The 21,401-nt window shown below is 37.7% G+C and overlaps 1 protein-coding gene across 3 annotated transcripts in view; it reads right to left on the bottom strand.

Moving 5' to 3' along the window:
- LRBA (LPS responsive beige-like anchor protein) overlaps window positions 1-21,401 on the bottom strand; it is a 554,160-nt gene that overhangs the window by 338,108 nt on the left and 194,651 nt on the right. For all 3 annotated transcript variants that reach the window (XM_060178956.1, XM_060178957.1, XM_060178958.1), the window contains one exon: window positions 5,471-5,579. In XM_060178956.1, the coding sequence (XP_060034939.1) occupies window positions 5,471-5,579 (109 nt within the window). The remainder of the gene's footprint in view (window positions 1-5,470; window positions 5,580-21,401) is intronic.

Here is a 21,401-nt window from a genome sequence, read left to right as displayed (position 1 = left end):
CCATCTTATTCATAAATAAATAAAAAAAATTAAAAAAAAAAAGATAAGGGAGTTTCAGACCACCTAATTTCCTTCATGCATTCTCTTGGGATATACATGTACTGTCAGTGACCTCTATAAGACCCTCCTGGCTGGTGGTAATGAGCAAAGCTGCCAATCTGAGCCATGTCCTGTGGAAACCTTTTTTTTTCTTTTTTCTTTCTTTCTTTTTTTGTTTTTAGCAGTTTACTAGGTAGGTAAGGAAGGGGTGGGAATGGTGGGGTTAAGGATGGGATAGAAGCAAGGGATAATACATCTGGAAGGGCTGAAAGACTCTGAGCAGGCAGGCTTGAGAAAAAGACTCTGCCACCCTGGGGAAGTAAAAAAAAAAAAAGAAAAAAAAAAAAAAAGAACTAATCAAGTGTTTTCAAGCTCGCTCTTTTTTATTGTACCAGGGCTATAGCCGGGGTTCGGTGCCTGAAAACCAAACACACCACTTCTGGAGGTCATTTCGCATTTATTTATTTGTTTGTTTTTCCGTAAGACAGAAACTGAGAAGAGAGAAAGGGAGGGGGCTTGAGAGCTGCAGCACTGCTTCACTGCTGGTGAAACTTCCCCCGTGCAGGTGGAGATGAGGGGCTTGAACTCAGGTCCTGGCACATAGTACGATGTGTTCAGCTGAGTTTACCACCACCCAGGCCCCTTTATTTCATTTTTTTAAAAAGATTGTTTTTATTTCAAATATGCTAACTGACTGATCAGTGTGAAGCCCACTATCACTAACAAGAAAATTCAACTCTTTGGTAGATGACTTTTCTAGCAACAATAACCAAATGAACAATGAGAAACTCTTGTGTATCATAAATTACAGATTCCTTAAAAATATATATTTTACATGATAATCTTGATCACATTTTACAAGTATATCAGTAAGTTTAAATACACTAAACACTGGTACAGGATTTTTCTAAGCAAAGCAACCATGAATTGTGCATACATCCACACATATTCCATATTCACCAGTTTCAATGTTCCACTACACAATCTGTTTAATAAACAACTGCTTGCAGCTATAAGATTAAAAACTAAAGTTAAGATGTATACCAAATCAATGATGTCATGACATTCAAGGAACCTCTACATAAATCAAAAGCAGAATATGTCAAGGATATCCTTTCTCCAGTGATACTCATGCAATGAACTAAAAAGATGAGCATCTCAGAGTTACATGGTCATCAATCCCTTGATAATAAATGAAACAAGTCAGCTACTTTACAACCACAAACACTATATTAAATATATGACATCTCTTTTGTTGCAGGAGGAAATAAGTAGCTGTAGATAAAGTTGAGATATTTTATTAAAGAATGCACAGCATGAATTCAAGGCTGAATATAGATAGCCTTTAGAATATAAGCTGTCCAGAAAAAATACACTTCATCTTGTACAATATTATTTAAGATTTAAGAGCAATATATCAATACTTAGAAATTTATTAAACATAAGTATATTTTATCAGCTGGGGTTCTGTGATATAAAGATGGTAATTCTTTTTCTATGAAAGACTAGTTAATATATATATGTATATATGTGTGTGTGTATGCCCTTTAAAAACTAACTCTCACAAGAAACAGTTGGACAAATACATTTTTTTCCACTCAAAATTTAAGTAGCAAAATTTACTTGGAAATAATTGTTTTATTTGTACATTTTACTATCAAGGTTTCTATTATATAGTTTTGCAAATCCCATAGCAAGACATTACAGATTAAAATGAAAAACTATTAAGCAAAATATAAAGTTAAGTAACTTTAAAAAGCCTTCCTCACTTAATCCTGCATGCTAGAATTAAATCTTGTTTGTTCACATATTCTACAGAAGTCTAATGAAATGTAAATGTAATTCACATATTAGCAGTTAAGAGGAAAATTACCTCATCTGTATCCCAGTTGTATGACTCTGGGTTATTTCATTCTTATGTTATTTTCTCATTTAAGAAATGAGACATCACAGTACTGCCTTTGGGGTTTATTATAAAAATAGAATCAGTTGAAACTTATAAAGTATCCAAAATAATACACAACATAAGCACTTACAGAATACTAGCTACTATTGAAAGGGATTAAGATATAATGCAGGAGAGAAGAATAGGCAGATTGGTCTGTCTTTGTTAGCTCCCAGATGGGGACAATAAGTGTCACATAGGTAGGATCTAGAAAGGGCAGCAAAGGAAATGAGAACAATAACCAAGACAAACTGACACCTTTTCTGCAGAAGTGGTAGTTTGGGAGAGCATAAAGGGGTACTATGTGGCATAAAGTCCCTAGCTTGCACCTGGAGACTGAGGGGGTCACAGGAAGATTTGGAACACACAGCCCATCCAGTTTATAGAAACTTCCCAGAGAACTGGGAAGTAGTTATCCCAGAGGTAAGCACAAATCCATATCTGAGACCCTGGCTGAGGCTGGACGCAGAAACAAAGAGCCAGCAAGTCCCACAGTGTTGGGCACCATATACATAACAAACCTATGAGCAAGTGGCTGTTGAGGACAAGTCAGAAGACTGGAGCTGAGCCTGGGGATGCATTCTCACAATCAAAGAAACCCACCCCCACAGCCAAATTCACAGGAGGGTAGGTTTGCACTTCCTAGGCGAGAAACATTGTGTGTGTGTGTGTGTGTGTGCGTGTGCGTGTGCGTGTGCGTGTGTGTGATATTTTTGGGACAATCTTCCCTACACTGCCAGAGTCTGACAGAAAGGAAAATCACAAAGTGAAACTGGAACTGGGTGTGTTGTATTGTACCAAAGCAAAGGACTCTGGGGAAGGAAGTGAATGAAGAAAGGGTCGAAGAGGTTGTTGGAATACTGGTGCATGATGGTGGAAAGAACCTAAGTTGGGGTGAGAATGGTTTACAGACACATATGAGAACATGAGAACCTGTACCCCCATGTGTTAATAAATGTACTGTAAACCATTAACCCTCCAATAAAATGATAAATATGAAAAAAAAAAAAAAAAAGTAAAAAGAAATGAGTTAAAAAAAAAAAAAGAACCAGGGGGCTGGGCGGTAGTGTATTCGGTTAAATGCACATGGCGCAAAGCGAAAGGACCGGTGTGAGGACCTCAGTTCGAGCCCCAAGCTCAGCAACAAGGGCAACAAAATGGGAAAAATAGCCTCCAGGAGAAGTGGATTCATAGTGCTGGCAGAAAGCATCAGCAATAACCCTGGAGGCAAAAAAAAAACCTTGGAATTAAGAAATGGTGAGTAATAAAAGAAGGAATCATTATTGGTACTTTGATGGTGGGTGTGCTGTGTTTTAACAGACATCTGGAAGAGTTCTGAAACTGTACCCCTAAAAAATAATTATGTTCACTGATGCAACCCCAACAAAAACAAAAAAAATTAAAGGAATGTGATACTGAATATCCTTTATACATTCTTAATAAGATTATAAAAGGGTATTGAGTATTAGGAATTCAACTTAATTCAAAGAGAAGCAAATGTAGTAAAACTTAACCAAGGAGTCTAGGATAAGTAGATAGTATAAATAGTTCTTATCTACACCTGTAACTTTCCTCAATATATCAGCTTATTTCAAATAAGAGATTCTCTATTACACAAACAATACAGAGCAAGATATCTTACCCAATGAGAAATGACTATAGTTTGTATTTTGGTAACAAGACTAACAGCTTCTAATAGAAGTTGACCTCAAATATTAACCGAAAACAGACAATATTCCTGATTTGCATTCTTAACCTATTATTGCATCTAATAATTTTAGCGAAGTCCTTAATAATTCTAGTAAGAAAATTTCTAGTAAGAAAAAAAGATTTTCCTAGATCATATTAGTACAAATCTCAAAGCAAAATTTCTTTTTTCTAGCATTTTTATGAACTATCTTTCATTTATAATACCAAAAATTTTGTTAAATAATAGTGTCCAATGTCCCTGTGAATTTTTTCCTAACTTTAGTAAAGAATTCGAACATTCAAACATTATGCTAGTAAATTAAAATTTATATTAGTAGATAATCCTGGCCCTAATCAGATTACCTTATATATATTTTTTCTCAGACTATTATTTGGCTGCTGAAATCTAACAGACTTTTCCCTACATTTGTCTATAGGTTCACATGATTTTCTATTTTTCACATAGTGTAATTTATTTTGCATGTATATTAATATTAAACCATCATTGGATTCCATAAATTTAATGGATTGCATTATAAAATTGTTCATTATTGGATTATGTTTGTTAATCTTTCAGTTAGAATTTTGTGCCATTTCTATACGTAAAAATAGCTTTTCAAAGTTTTTTCTCCCTACTATCTTGACCATGTCATGATGGCTCTATACAATGTACTGGATAACCTTTCATCCTTTTTGTCTTAGCCATTTCTTTAGGTTTGTGATTAGCAGTGGTTTATAAGACTAAGTTTACAGAGTATAGTTCCACACTACACCCATGCCCACAGTTCTCTCCCCTAACCTCCTCAGTGATAACCATGATAGTTCTCACAAAGCCTTCAAGATAGTTTTAATCTTAATACACCAGGAAAGCTATCAGAAACATTTTTAATTATATTATCATAATGTTAGAGAAAACCCAGATGATGCTTTTTTTTTTTTTTTCAATTCTTAGCAAATGTTCTTGTCAAATTTTGTAACTCATCTTAGCTGAACTTTTGGTCATTTATAAAGCTATAAAACAATTTTATCCTACCTAAATTCACATTGGTTACACATGTTTATGCAACTGTTAATACTGTTAAGAGAAGGAGTGGTCCCTGGTGGCTCTATAACTGCCCTAAAGCCGCCCTAACCCCACCTTAATCCCAGTGAGGATTCAAGAAGAAAATGGTATGAGCTTCCATTTCCTCAACTCAGTTTTGAAATTACACATTGACTACACACATTACAGTATGCAAGGCCGGGGTCAAGCCCCCAGCCCCCCACCTGCAGGGTGGAAGCTTCACAAGTGGTGAGGCAGGTCTTCAGGTGATTCTCTGTCTCTCATTCTCACTCTCACTATCTTTTAAAAAATTTTTTTGCCTCCAGGGTTATCACCGGGTAGGCTATTACCATGCTCTCAAAATTAGCATGCTCCCAAAATTCAAGGATAAAGCAGCAGCTAATGTCTCTGCTCAGTTTTTCTTTAGAAACCTGGAAGATGGAATCTCTACCATAATGGTTTCATTTTTGGTTAATCAGCTACCTCTGCTTTCCTAAAGACAGCTAAAACCCATCAGGAATTTACTTTATTGGAGAAAAAGAGTCAAGACTCAGCTCACACCATGAAGGTCAAGTCAGCCACAAACAGAAGCTGCTGTATATTATCTTCCCAGAATGTGTTATTCTCTCACATATTAACTTGTTGATGATATATGTTTGCAAAGACCACACTGTTATTTTCACCTCTGCAGTTTCCTGTGATTACTATTAAGGTTTAATAGTAATTTCTTCACACCACCCATGTGCTTCACCTACCTCAAATTCTGCATGTCTGTGAACATCCTCTGCTCTCTGCCTGCTCAGGATAAATTCAGCTTCATTTGCTACTCGTACTAGATGATCCTTCATTGTTTGACTAAGTAACCTATAAAAAATAAGAATGTTCCATGAATAAAGGCACATATACACACACAATCTTACCAGTGACTGCTCAGCTAGTGCACTTTGCTTTGGGAGAATAGCAGAATAAGTGGGAGTCAGGCAGCAGCGCAGTGGGTTAGGCACACGTGGCACAAAGCACAAGGACCGGCCTAAGGATCCCAGTTCGAGCCCCCAGCTCCCCACCTGCAGGGGAGTCGCTTCACAAGCATTGAAAGCAGGTCTGCAGGTGTCTGTCTTTCTCTCCCCCTCTGGCTTCCCCTCCTCTCTCCATTTCTCTCTGTCCTGTCCAACAATATCAACAACAATAACTACAATAATAAAAGAAGGGCAACAAAAGGAAATAAATATTTAAAAAAAGAATAACAGAATAAGTGTCAGAGGTAAGCACATCTTTTCTTTAAAAGAAATAAGAAAATAACCTTGTATTTGAGAAGTTATTTTTTTTAATCAATGGCGTTACATTTAAGAGTCAGGTGGTTAATTTTGATGATAATAAATTTCTCCAGCGGCTGCAAAGGTAGCTCAACACTGGGACACCTAAAGCTCCTGAGGCCACAGGTTCAGTCTCAGGCTCCACTATATGACAGATCTGGGCAGTTCTCTCTCATTCATAAAAGAATGACTCATTTAAAAAGCAGACTTCTTCATATAGTGACTCATATAAAACATTAGTATGGATCACAAAGTTAGAAGCCTTGAAATACCTTGGATATATAAGCAGTTGACTCATTTGGATGAATGTTTCCATAAAACTATATCTATTTCAAATATCAGCATATGCTACTAGCATGTATATGGTCCTGGTTTGATTCTGGGCACCAAAAACAAATAAAAGGAATCAGAAAGATAAATTGGACAGGACTAGGATTATTTTTTATACTATGCAATTAGATAATGCCCACCTAGAAAAGTCTCACAGTTATTACAGCAAAGACACCAGAAATCTACTCTCATTACATTGGGATGCCCCCCTTTTCACAGCAACGTCTTATAGAGAATAGAAATGAAATATAAACTTGGATACAAAGCCATTATCACACTACTAGCAAACTGTCCTACAGCTAATGGTCCACTGACACAGAGAGATAAATATATGAGGAGGTCAGTTACATTACTTACTAAATTGAAAACTAAAAAAAACATACATAATCATATAATAAGAAATTTCTCTGAATTTATCACAAAATATTTTTCACAAAAATATCATGAGGTGGGACAAAAGAAAATTGAAGAATGCTATTAACAATATGTTTGGGGCGCAAAGCACAAGGACTGGCATAAGGATCCCGGTTCGAACCCCGGCTCCCCACCTGCAGGGGAGTCACTTCACAGGCGGTGAAGCAGGTCTGCAGGTGTCTATCTTTCTCTCCTCCTCTCTGTCTTCCCCTCCTCTCTCCATTTCTCTCTGTCCTATCCAACAACGACAACAACAATAATAACTACAACAATAAAACAACAAGGGCAACAAAAGTGAATAAATAAATAAAATAAATATTTAAAAAAAATTTTAAAATTAAAAAAAAACAACATGTTTGGGCTATTAAAATGTAAAAATACACCAAATTGCCAGTGATGCATTTAAAACAAAGTCAAAGATTGATAGCTTATGGACCAGCAGATTTAAAGTTTGACTGGAACATAGCCATGCACATTTGCTTAACTATTTCCTGTGGCTGTTTCAGATTATATTACATTAAGATTAATCATATTAGAAACTATATAGGCTCTCCACCCTACTAGGGAAAGTGAGAGACAGGCTGGGAATATGGATCGACCAGTCAACACCCATGTTCAGCAGGGAAGCAATTACAGAAGCCAGACCTTCCACCTTCTGCATCCCACAATGACCTTGGGTCCATACTCCCAGAAGGATAAAGAACAGGAAAGCTAGCAGAGGAGGGGATGGGATACAGAGATCTGGTAGTGGGAATTGTGTGGAGTTCACCCCTCTTATCCTATGGTTTTGTTAATGTCTACTTTTTTTTTAAATAAATAAAAAAAGAGGGAAAAAAAGGAACTATATAGGCTCTACAAAATCTACAATATTTATTATCAGGTTCTCTATCCCAGAAATATACTAATTCCTGGTAAATGGGGCTATGTGGCCTCTTTATAGTATTCTATTCCTTGAGGCTTAATAGTAAGCAATAATTAAAACAGTACATCCTTAAAAAGAAAGAAGAAAAAAAAACAAAAACCAGGAGGTGGTGCAGTGGATAAAGCACTGGACTATCAAGCATGAGGTCCTGAGTTCAACCGCTGGCACCACATGTACCAGAGTGATGCCTGGTTCTGTCTTTCTCCTCCTATCTTCTTCATGAAGAAATAAATAAAATCTTAGGAAGGAAGGAAGGAAGGAAGGAAGGAAGGAAGGAAGGAAGGAAGGAAGGAAGGAAGGACAGAAAGGCTTTCTACTTTCCCGCTACTTATCAAGTTTCTATCAAATTCATAACCAGTACCTATAATTTGATTCCAGGTTTGCCAGAACCTCTCTACTAACTGCCCCCCAAAATTAGAAGACCTAAAGCAGAGCACATTAGATGTTAGTTTTTGTATATGATTTTCAGGTAAAAATCATTAGATTATTTTTTAAATGATGTTAAACACTACAAATCAGGCCTCAAATAAAAAAAAATCCCTTGTGCAATATTAAAATCTGCTAATGAATAACCTTCTCTGCCTCTACAGACAAAGAAAAGCAGGTTTTCATGAGTGGAGATGTAAAATACTTGTTTGTGATTCTTAGTTTCTCTCTAGAGGCCAAAAACCACATCATGAATTTACCATCAATATATTGCCTCACAGCACTCAGACATTAATTGAACTGATTAGTCAATAGCACACTCTCCTCACAAGCAAACTCAGAATGATTGTCTCCTGAACAAGCAAACTCAGAATGATTGCAGTTTCTTTCCTCTTCTACTACATTCCTGCAGGCCCCTAATCAATCAGCAAATATTGTCAATATTTCCTCTGTAATATGTCTATATTTAATTTATGTCTTCTATTTCACAGCCTCTAGCCTAAAATTCAAATCTTAGTCATTTCATCCACATTGTAACTCAGTTAAGTCCTCTGAATACTTATTCCGATCTTTTAACACATTTGTACAGAATTCCCTTTGTCATCTGAATTAAATAGATACATTGTCAAATATCTACTTAATACTTACTATGCTATAAAGACTAGTTAAACAACTAGAGATGAACTTTATTTTTAGTTGGAGAACAAATGTAGTGAAGTTATTTACAGCTTTAAACTTTGGTTTAAGTGCTGCGTTGGACATACTCTCAAGGCGACCTCCAGTAAACTTAAGTTTTCTATGATCTCGTGCTATGGTGTTGAATCTGAGCAGACTGAGGACATGGTTCCATCAAGGAGAATCTGGTAAAGATTATGGGATAATCACCCTTTAATTAGGTTGCCTTATAAGCAAAGGCGATAGGTTAGTCACATACCAAATGATATATGAGGCCTTCCTTTCTGGACTGGATTTTCCTAATCATTATGAAAAGTAAGTTGTCCTGTTGTGAGACAGTCAACTGGCAAGGAGGAGCGAGCAGCCTCTCTGATACCTCAGATCAGACTCAAGAGACAGTCAATAAGAAAATGAGGAAACCCCTACCCCCAGTCCTGTAAGTACAACAAACTAAGCTACGCCAATAATCACTAGGAACTTATATGAATGAGAGCCTAGTCACCAAGAGAAACATATATAGCTTTGCCTGTAATTAATGCAGATTTATGAAGTCTTAAACTGAGGAAACAGGTTGTGAACTACACAAAATTTTAAGACAGTATATATGTATATATATGTTGTTTTCAGCAGCAAGACTTGTGGTTATTTGTTATACAGTAATAGAAAAAGTATAAAAGTAAAGTCTAGGAATGCATGTGCAACTGTAGTTCAGCTGAAGCAAAGATCACAATGAACAACTAAGAGGCACCAATTCAGTAAGGCTTAGAGGAATACTGAAGAGCTTTTCATACAATTAGAGAGGGCAAAGGAGATAGCATAATGGTTTGCAAAGAGACTCTAAAGTTCCAGGTTCAGTTCCTGGCACCACCATAAGCCAGAGCTGAGCAATACTCTGGTAAAGAAGGGAGGAGTATGGGGCGGGGGTTGGGAGACTGCATAGTGTAATACACATAGACTTTCAATGCCTGAGGCATCAAAGGTTCCAGGTTCAACCTCTAGCACCTCCATAAATCAAGTTTAGCAGTAGTCTGGAAGGAAGAAAAGAAGGGAGGAAGGAAGGGAGAGAGGAAAAAGAAGAAGAGGAAGGAGAAGCAGCAGCAAGAGGAGGAGGAGAAAAAGGAAGAGGACAGAGGAAGAGAAGAAGGAAGAGGATGGAGCAGGAAGAAAAGGAGGAAGCGAAGGAGGAGGACAAGGAGGAGGAGGAGGAGAAATATGTCCACGGTCCCAATGTGGAGGTGTGAGGGTGTTGAGTTGATACCAATCATGGGGAGATAAGAAACTTACAAAACCCCCTTTCCTGCTCATTTTCCAGGAAAAAAAAAATAAATCAGCAAAATCAATTTATTTTAGCTCTGACATTTTCTAAACTTAAAGAAAAATATATACTATTATTATGTATAGTAGGGTATACACATGCAGGATGAGTACATTATATAGGAAATATATATATTTATTTATGTATTCATGTATTAGTATGTAAAAGTATCTTTAACAATGAAAGAGATGTAATTTGCAAACCTATTTCCGTCATGTAATTTTGTACCACTACCAGACAGAGGATTTCTGTGGACGGAGTGTACCAGAGTTCTTAAACTAGTCTGTCATTCAGAGATTACTAATTCTTTCATTCTCTGCGCTGGCTGATGACCTATTATTTAAGTAGTTACTAAAACTGGAAATATCACATTTGATTCTTTGTCAAACTTCACATTCAACAAACTAAGCACTGTCCTAACTGCAATAACTCTGAAAATTGTCTCTAACGTTTTCTTTTCTTCTACTTTTTGTTTTTCTTCTGCCTCCAGGGTCATCTGTAGGGCTTGGTGCCTACACTATGAATCTACTGAATCTACTTCCTGGCAGCCATTTTTTTCCATTTTATTGGATAGGACTGAGAAATTGAGAGGGGAGGGGAAAGCAGAGAGGGGGAGAGAAAGACACCTGCAGATCTGCTTCACCGCTTATGAAGCATCCCCTCTGCAGGTAAGGAGCAGGGGCTTACACCCAGATCCTTGCACGGGTCCTTGTGCTTTGTACTATGTGTGCTAACCAGATGTACCACTGCCCCCCCCCCCAAACTATTATTTTTTATTATAGTCAGTACTTTATTAGGGTAATCTTTCTAAAATGAAAAGCAATCACTGTATACTTCTTTTTTTTAATTTATTTTTATTTTCCCTTTTGCTGCCCTTTTTGTTTAACATTGTTGTGGTTATTGATGTCGTTGTTGGATAGGACAGAGAGAAATGGAGAGAGGAGGGGAAGACAGAGGGGGAGAGAAAGATAGACACCTGCAGACCTGCTTCACCACCTGTGAAGGGACTCCCCTGCAGGTGGGGAGCCGGGGGCTCGAACTGGGATCCTTACACCAGTCCTTGCGCTTTGCGCCAAGTGCGCTTAACCTGCTGAGCTACAGCCCGACTCCCCACTGTATACTTCTTTAAGTTATAACTGCCTTCCCATGATATACAGAATACAGTTAACTTTTTTTTTGCCTCCAGGGTTATTGCTGGGGCTCGGTGCCTACACTACGAAATCCACTGGTCCTGGAGGCCATTTTTCCATTTTGTTGCCCTTGTTGTTGTCATTTTTATTGTTATTGTTTTTGTTGGATAGAACAGAGAGAAATCGAGAGAAGATGGAAAGTTGGGGAGAGAAAGACACCTGCAGGCCTGCTTCACCGCTTGTGAAGCAAAACCCCCTGCAGGTGGGGAGCCAGAGGTCCAAACCCAGATTCTTGCACATTCCTTGCACTTTGCGCCGTGTGTGCTTGACCTGCTGCACTACCGCCTGGACCCCTACAGTCAGCTTTTGAATAGCTTATAAATCCCATTCATTTTGTCTGTTCCCTTATCCTCTAGGTATTGCTTATTCAGACACTATATTTTGTGCTTCTATACCTTTCTGCACCTGTAACTACCATAATTTCCACCAGGAATGGCTTCATTTCATATTCTATCTTGCCTATCTCATTCATCTCCCAAGGTAAAATGTTAAAGTCAGAACTACATAAAATCTTTTCTTATCCTACTTCTGCTGTACCCCCCACATAACTAATTATTCTCTACCAAGATGCATGTACTCCCTTTGTGGTATTTATTACATTACATCTTTCTGGGCATCATAATGTCAATAGTGTACAAATCTATCTTGGATATTGCAAACCTGTCTTCCAGCCTAGGTTGATTAGCCATATAATGTATCCTTGTATCTCTAGATCAGAGAACAGTGCATGGTCATTGCCGGGGCCCTGCAATGAATGTAAGGAAAAGCAACTGCTTGAACACTCAGTCACGCCAGGCACTTCAAGGCTACCAACTGTGAAGAATACAGACACATCAATTATCCATAGAAAGTTTACAATCTTGATTGCTCAACAATTTGTTTCGCTTTGTATGTTAACTCTCTTTTCAGTCACCAGGTTCCAGATGCCATCAGGATGCTAGCGAGGCTTCCCTGGATTGAAGACCCCACCAATGTGTCCTGGAGCTCAGCTTCCCCAGAGACCCACCCTACTAGGGAAAGAGAGAGGCAGACTGGGAGTATGGACCGACCAGTCAACGCCCATGTTCAGCGGGGAAGCAATTACAGAAGCCAGACCTTCTACCTTCTGCAACCCTCAATGACCCTGGGTCCATGCTCCCAGAGGGATAGAGAATGGGAAAGCTACTGGGGAGGGGGTGGGATATGGAGATTGGGCGGTGGGAATTGTGTGGAGTTGTACCCCTCCTACCCTATGGTTTTGTTAATTAATCCTTTCTTAAATAAAAAAAATTAAAAAAAAAAGAAAGTTTACAATCTAATACATACTGAGTCAGGAGTTCATGTAAGTACTGAGATAACTGTGATAAGAATCTTAAGATTCTTCCAGCATTTTCTTCCCTAGTCATCTTCAACAAAATTATAGTACAGTGCCTATGTGGTGGCACACTTGGTTAAGTGGACATGTTATATGTAAGGACCCAGGTTCAAGGCTTCTTTCCCTACCTGCAGGGGGAAATCTTCATGAGCAAGGAAGCAGGTACTGTAAGGGTCTCTCTGACTCTTTCCCTCTCTATCTCCCTCTCCTTTTTCTATTTCTCTTTGTCCTGTCAAAGGAAAAAAAAAAAAAAGGCTGCCAGGAGCAGTGAATTTGTCGTGTAGGTATCACACCCAGAGATAACCCTGGTGGCAAAAAAAAAAAAAAAAAATTATAGCAAGTTTGCCTCTTACCTGAGCTGCTGCTCAACTGTCTGCCCTGCTCTATGTACCACCTTTCAATTTTGCACTGTCCCAGAGTTCAGATTTCAAATCTGTGTTCTTTCCTCTGTCTAAACTCTCTCATCTGTTCTCTAACCTTTAAATCTCAATACATGCTACTGATTCTGGTTTCTACCTCTAACCCTCGTTCAACTCACATGGTCAATTACCCAACCAGAATCTTCATGTTTAACATTTTCCAAACCAGAACTCTTGATTCGACCAATAACACCTTCTTCTAGCACTCATTTTTTCCTACTTTAATAAAGAGTACCTAGTCCACTTAAATAAACCCTAGGATTAATCCTTGATTTATCTTTCCTTTGCCTTCAAACTCAATTCATGAAATCTGCTTCTACAGCTTTAACTCTTAAATATGTCACACATCTGTCCATTTATCTACATCATCATTGCTATCGCATCAGCCTAAGCCACCATCATCTCTTGCCTGGAATACTTCAGTAATATTTTCCTTGATTTATATGCTTCCATTTTAACCTATACACTGACCCATCACAATTCATTCTTTAAGAAAAGTATAATTCATAGGCAAGGAAAATTATACACATGTGAAAGAATAAATTTTAGACCCTAACCTCACACCACATAGGAAAATCAACACAAAACAAGTTAAAACCTACTATAATGTCAATGATTCCAATACTTTGCTAAGCAAAAGGGGGGCAAGAGCCAGAAAAATAGGTCACTTGGATAGCACACTGCTTTGCCACTCTTGTGCAATGCAGATTCAAGCCCAGCACCCACCAAATAGAAGGAAGCTTTGGTGCTCTGATTTTCCTTTTCTCAGCTACTCTGCTTCTCAGTCTATATCTGGAAAAGATGGCCTTGGAGCATAGAAGCCCCAAAGATGACCAACAAATAAATGAATTAAACATGGCAACAGGAAATGAGCACAAAACTTATGAACAGACTCCTGGCCTGATTTTCTGTATTATTTTCTTCTTTTTTTAATAGAAGGGGAGAGATGAGGAAAGAGCAGTAAGAGACAATCCAGCACAGTTCTACTGTCCACTGAGACCACCTGGTGCTGTGCGCTGTGTTCCCACGTGGTGATGGAAATAGAACCCAGGCCCCTCACACACAACGAGGCACATGCTCTTTTAGGTGAGTTATCTCCTAAAAGAGATAACTCCTAAATTGTGTCTGAAACACAATTATTTTACCACATCTAAAGGGCCCTATCTCATCTGAAACCTGAATACTTCTGACTTTTCCCAACCCAATTCTCTTCCTTGCTGGTTTACTTCTACCTAACCAGTGTATTATGTGCTTCTAGAACACAACACCATTAGCTCTTGGAGAATTTTCTGTGTTCTTGCTATTGCTACTCCCTTACCTTAAAATGTAGTCACCTAATTCTCAATGTAGTGCTGCTTCTTCACAACCTTTTTGTTTTCCTCAGAGCACTGCTCAGCTCTGGCTTATAGTGGTGGTGGGAGTTGACTCTGGGACTTTAGCACCTCAAGTATGAGTCTTTTTGCATAAGTATTGTGCTATCTACCCCAGTCCTGCACAACTCTTCTCTCAGCATTCTATCCTGACTTCTCTAAAGGCTTTCACTCTTGAGAGTCATTCACTACCTTGTTTTTTTCTTCCAGGCATTTGTGAATTGCCTCATTTGTTCATTTATTTATGATCCGTCCTCTCCTCCGTGACAGCGCTCTTATTCACAGCCAGAATAAGATCCTTAGATTTCAGAACATTGACTAGCACAAAGAATATAATTAATAAGTGCCATGTGAGTGAATAAGAGCCAAAACTACTGAAAAAGTTTGTTCACTTTTTATATAAAGCTGAGGCTTCATACCTGGATGATTCACCGCTCTCAGGACTCTTGCTTTTTTTTTTTTTTCTCCAGGTAGAAGATGAGAGACATACAGAGTGAAGTAGAAATACCATAATATGGCACCACCACTTGTGAAGTCACCCGTTTGCATAATGTTCCCATGTGGTGGCAGGGGCTCAAAGCTGGGTCCTCATGCATGGCCAAGTATGCACTCTACTGGCTAAGCTAAAAATAGGAATTTGCTATTACCTTAAAAAAAAAAATCTTGAATTGGTTCTTTAAGAACCAATTCAATCTTGGTTCCTCCTATGGAATACTTACTTTACCCTACAAAAACATTTATGTCATCCTTATACCTAATACTATGTCCATAGCATATAGAGTTGTTTATATAGCACCTTAATAAATAACCTTACTAGCTGTATTATTCTAGTCAGCTTATCAAATCACAGCTGATTGAAGAACATATATCTTTTGTTTATTCTTGTTTTTCAACCAATCATAACAATTAAGACATTGTTTGAGTAGACTATACCCAAAAATTATGTTGCAACAATATATTGGGTTGTTGGAAAAAGTTATGGTGTATTTTTTAAATGTTTTTCTCAGCAAAAATGCATCATGACTTTTCTGATAACCCCATAGTTTGTGAATATTAAGGAGATTCCAACATATCTAAATTTATCTAGATAAAATCAAAAGCAACGCTTTAAAGTTTTTTAGGCTTAGACACAACTATATGTGTGTTCTAGTAGATGCCCCACCAGCCAGCCTATGTTTGAAACATTTTCCCTGGGTAATGACACTGATCATATTATTTAAAAGAGCATTATAATCTAATTTTGATATGTAAAAAATATGTTACTGTTTCTAAATAAGAAAGGATGCAGGGGGTTGTACACCAGGTTAAGCGCAAGTAGTATGAAGCACAAGGACCTAAGCAAAGATCCTGGTTCAAGCCCCTGGCTCCCCACCTGCAGAGGGTCATGTCATAAGCAATGAAGCAGGTCTGCTGATGTCCCCCTCTCTATCTTCCCCTCCTCTCAATTTCTCTCTGTCCTATCTAATAATTAAAAAAAAAGTAAAAATAAAATTAAAAAAAATGGCTGCCAGGAGCAGTGGGTTCAGAGTGCAGGCACTGAACCCCAGCAATAACCCTGGAGGGGGGGGGGGAAGATGCATGTGAATTTTTTTCCTTCAAACTTCACAAAACATTTTAAGCCTAGTCCCTCTGAAGGTTCTGACCGTCTCACATTTACCAAGTAAGATACACAAATCTGTTCATAACAGAAAATAAAAATGATTTACAAATTGATGTAATGAAATATTTAAATACTATCTATATACATAATTTCCTAAATATATGTTTCATTGTATTTAGCAAATGTAATTTTATTTAATAGTATGTAAACAGTTGTTTCTAACAAGAAAGAGATCAATTTAAAGTTTTAATTATAATAAACATTAAGATTAATTATCTAAATGAAGAGCACAAAATGATTCACATATTTTAATATTAAGAAGAAAAACTATATATAATTTATATCTATAGTGCAAGGAGAGAAAAAAATACTTGTGTCAGCCTTAGGAAACAAACAGCCCTATCAAGTGACCAACTAGAAAAGATTCACACTAGAGGCTCCATAAATAACAGTAATGACGACAACCATCTCCCATAACTACATTACAGCCCATTGTCCACATCTGATTATACTGGTCTAGACCTTGGGTAAGCACACACACACATTTTCACCAAGAGTTTTCCAATATAATTGCAATAGCTTGGTTTCCTGGGCTTTCTGTGACCCCCATTAGCTGCAAATGTCAGATTTTCTTTACTAAACATCTTCACCATAGATGGGAAAGTTACCACTTCCTTGCACTCTAATGACTGAGAATATAGAAGCAGTATTCCTCAACTGGCAATTCTTCTAACACTGTAATTTCCTTAGAGTTAAGGAAAATAGTCACAAATCAAATCTGAAAGAAAATTTACCTGTAAAATCTTCCTTAAATAATATCTGAACCACAAAAGCCAATCCACAAATATATCTCCACCTACTAAGAGATACTCTAATCTCACCATAATTATTACCTGTTTCTCCATGAACCTGCCACCTCATTCATATCTCCTTGGCTTTCTACACAGCAGACCCACAGGGCAGATTCAATAGCACAATTTTTTTTTTTAAGTTGAGCTTTCTCTACTCCATTCAAAGGTAAATGATCAGAAACAACTTTGAGTAAAAAATGCAGAGGCTTTAACTGTCTAAAGAGTACAAGCCTGGGGTCAGGCGGTAAGGCGTGAAGCGCCAAGACTAGAGTAAGGATCCTGGCTCGAGCCCCCTGATCCCCACTTGCAGGGAGGTTTCTTCACAAGCAGTGAAGCAGATCTGCAGGTGTCTATCTTTCTCTCCCCGTCTTTCCCTCCTCTCTCAATTTCTCTGTCCTATACAACAACGACATCAATAATAGTAACCACAGCAACGATAAAATAAGGGCAACAAAGGGAAAAAGTAGCCTCCAGAAGCAGTGGATTCGTGGTACAGGCACTGAGCCCCAGCAATAGCCATGGAGGCAAAATAAAATAAAATAAAATAAAATAAAATAAAATAAAATGCAAGCCTTGGGGCTGGGTGGTAGTGCACCTGGCTGACCACACATGTTGCAATGCACAAGGACCCAGGTTTGAGCCCCTAGTCCAGCAGGGGTAAAGCTTTGTGACTGGCGAAGCAATGCTGCAGGTGTCTGTCTATCTCTATCACCCCCTTCTCTCTACATTTCTGGTTGTCTCTATCCAACAAATAAAGATTTAAAAAAAGTCTTTTTTTAAAAAAGAGTACAAGCCTTAAGCCTTAGAAGAATAAACTGGTGACTAGCAAAGAAACATATACAAATGAAACCAAGCAGTGGTACACCTGGTTGAGTGCATACATTAAGCATGTTTAAGCTCCCAGTCCCCACCTGCAAGAGGAAAGAGTCAGGAGTAGTGAAACAGGTCTGCAGGTGTCTCTTTCTCCTTATCTACCTGTCATCTCTCATTTTTTCTGTGTCTTATCAAGTAAAAAGGAAAAAAAAAAGTCAAAAAATTTAAACAGACTTTGTACAGTCTTAAAGTCAATCAATCAGTCTTTTTCAGATTTGAGCCAGACTGTTGGTTCAGCTTTGGAAAGCCAATATCATTAATGAAGGAGTCTGAAATGCCTTCATAAAATGAAGTCAACTGGGCTGGGGAGACAGCATAATGCTTATGCAAAGAGACTCTCATGCATGAGGTTCCAAGGTCTCACATTCAATCCCTAGAACCACTATAAACCAGAGCTGATAGTGCTTGGGGAGGGGGGGGAAGGAAGGAAGGAAAGAAGGAAGCAAGCAAGGAAGGAAGGAAGGAAGGAAGGAAGAAGGAAGGAAGGAAGGAAGGAAGGAAGGGAGAGAAGAAGGGAAGGAGGGAGGGCAGAAGGAAGGAAACCTAAACTAAAAGTAGAAATAGCAATACCTTAGAAAATTATTTGTTCCTAGGGACTGGGTGGTGGTGCACCTGGCTGAGCGCCCGTTATAATGTGTAAAGACCTGGGTTCGAGCCCCTGGTCCCCACCTGCAAGGGAAAAGCTTTGCCAGTGGTGAAGCAGGGCTGCAGGTGTCTCTGTCTCTCTCCCTTCCTATCACCCCCTTCTCTCTCAATTTCTGGCTGTCTCTATCCAATAAATAAAGATTTTAAAAAGGTTTTTTTTTAAAAAAAAAAAAAAAGAAAATTACTTGTTCCTGAAAATGTAAGAGCTCAGCAGTATCACAGGCATTTCAAGCATAACATAAAAGTAAAAGCCTCACTTGAACTGATTTTTCCAAACTTATTTTACATGCCAGCCCCTCATTGAGTATTTTAAACCAAAAACTCATGGCAGTCGAGTCTAGATTGGAAGCAGAAGGGCCAGTCTGCAAGCTGGCATGGTCAACATGAAAAAATCTAACAACTATGAAGAAAAATATTCTCAAGAATGTGCACATAGAGGAAGAGAAGACAGTTTGACGTAAATAAGCAGAAACAATGAGGGAAATGGTTCTGCTTATTTCCCACTTAGAATTCAGCTTAGGACTCCTGCTAGAGAACGTCTCCCTCTGTTTTCCTGTAACTGCCTTTGTCTCTCCAGTGCTAGCAGCATTTCAGAGAAAAATCATCCTTTTAGAACCTCCCCTATTTTTATTTTAAAAAAGTCAAGTCTGCCTCCACTATACCTATTTTCTCTCACCATTTAAACTTTCTCCAAGCACTTTCCACCTGACATGAGTTTTATTCACTGTCCATTTACGCCAAATAAAATATAATGTATGTGAATATTAGCTACTTATTACAGTTATAGTTTTACAAAATTATAGATCCTTTTTGTATACCTAAAACTAGTCAGTCATATCATATAAAAAGTATGCCTCAATTTAAAAATTAAAAATTAAACATACCTAATGAAGAAATTTAAAAAATTAAAAATAAAAACATAGTAGGGACAGGAAATAGTCTTTTATTTTAGTGCAATACACCAATCCAGTCCAAGTCTTGCTTTGTGCCTTCCCTTCTTTTTTATTTTCCAACTTCTCTCTGTGAATGGGATCATCCAATATTCATTCTTGTCTTTCTGACTAATTTCACTTAACATGATTCCTTCAAGCTCCATCACTGCAGAAGCATATAATTAAAAAGTAAACAGGCTATGGGGGTAATAATTCAATATATCATAAAGTATCTACAAATACAATATGATTCATGAATAACAATATTATTGCTAAAAATGTTGAAATTTAACTTTTGAAACTTAAATCTTTCTATGTGTGCACTTATTTTTTTATAAAAAAATGTTAAAATACCACGTACATCCAGTATTATTTCTATAAATATATTTGTTTAAAATGGAATGATGTCTATAATAACTGAACTCAAAATCATATCAATATATTTACAGAGAAGGAATCTTTTCAATTAACAGGTAAGAGAAACATTTCTAACAAACAACTACTTATGTCTGACCTAAGTAATTGATTTGCTAATGATATCCTTCAAGTCTGATAAACCTTATGCTGTAGACTCAGTCTGTAAAGGTCTCCAAGTTATTTACACCAATAAAACATTAATCAAGGTCCAAATTTATAGCAGCTACTCTATAAATGAGGTCAAGGTAGGTCAGACTTACATAATAAGAAAACAAAACAAAAAGAGGTTGGTCTCTGCAGTGAAAAAGAAAAGCCATTATTATTTCTTCTTCATTCCCCTGGGATTAAGTCCAGTCACTGAACTCCCTGAACCAAACTACATTCATTCCTACATAAATGCCTTTAACTTCGATATACTTTAAAGGGAAAACAAAAGCCAATGGTATGGAAAAATAAATCTCAGAACTGTTCATTTAGAGTAGACTCTACCCACTAAGTAAAAAATAGTTTAAGTTTCTAACAATTCCATTCTATACAATTCCACAGATGAATGTTACTTTTATTTACAGTCATTTATTTCAAGGGTTTATTTAAAAGACAAAGGCCAATTTCATTGTCTTAAGCACTGAAGTAAAGAAAACAATTTCTTGCCACTACACAAATACAGAGTATAATAAACTTTGGTAAGAAATTTAAAAATGGGGAGTCGGGCAGTAGTGCAGTGGGTTAAGCGCACGTGGTGCGAAGCGCAAGGTCTGGCGTAAGGATCCTGGTTTGAGCCCCCAGCTCCCCACCTGAGGCAAGTCGCTTCACAAGCGGTGAAGCAGGTCTGCAGGTCTTTCTCTCCTCTCCTCTCTCCCCTCCTCTCTCGGTTTCTCTCTGTCCTATCCAACAACAACGACAGCAACAACAGTAACCACAACAATGATAAAACAAGGGCAACAAAGGGTGGGGGGATGGCTTCCAGGATCAGTGGATTCGTCTGAGCCCCAGCAATAACCCTGGAGGCTAAATAAATAAATAGATAAATAATGGGGGGTTGGGCGATGGCACACCAGGTTAAGTGCACATAATACCAAGCACAAGGACCCACGCAAGGATCCCTGTTTGAGCCCCTTGCTCCCCACTTGCAGGTGGGTCACTTCACAAGAGGTGAAGCAGGTCTGCAAGTGTCTTTCTCTCTCCCTCTCTATTTTTCCCTTCCCTCTCAATTTTTCTCTGTCCTATCCAATAAAAATGGAAAAAATGGCTGCCAGGAGCAGTAGACTCGCAGTGTAGGCACCAAGCCCCAGCAATAACCCTGAAGGCAAAAAAAAAAAAAAAAAAAAAAATATATATATATATATATATATATATATAATATAACCACTGATCACAGATGAAGTGAAAAGTAAATTACTCAGCTCTTTATTTCCCAGTAAGATATGATAAAATGAGCAGTTATTCTGAATAAAGATACTTGAGAATAACATAAAAGAATTCATATTTTCACAAGTAATAGATATTTTCTTATATATTTTTCTCTTGGCAAAAAAAATCATATAGAGAGAAAAGAGATGAACTAAATAAAACAATGATAATGTTTTGGACTAAAAGATCAATAAGCAATTACTAGAAAGGAATGTAAGGAGGAGAGGGGA

The sequence above is a fragment of the Erinaceus europaeus genome, chromosome 19 (assembly GCF_950295315.1).
Source record: "Erinaceus europaeus chromosome 19, mEriEur2.1, whole genome shotgun sequence".
Classification (NCBI taxonomy): domain Eukaryota; kingdom Metazoa; phylum Chordata; class Mammalia; order Eulipotyphla; family Erinaceidae; genus Erinaceus; species Erinaceus europaeus.
This window is presented reverse-complemented; position numbering and strand designations above follow the sequence as displayed.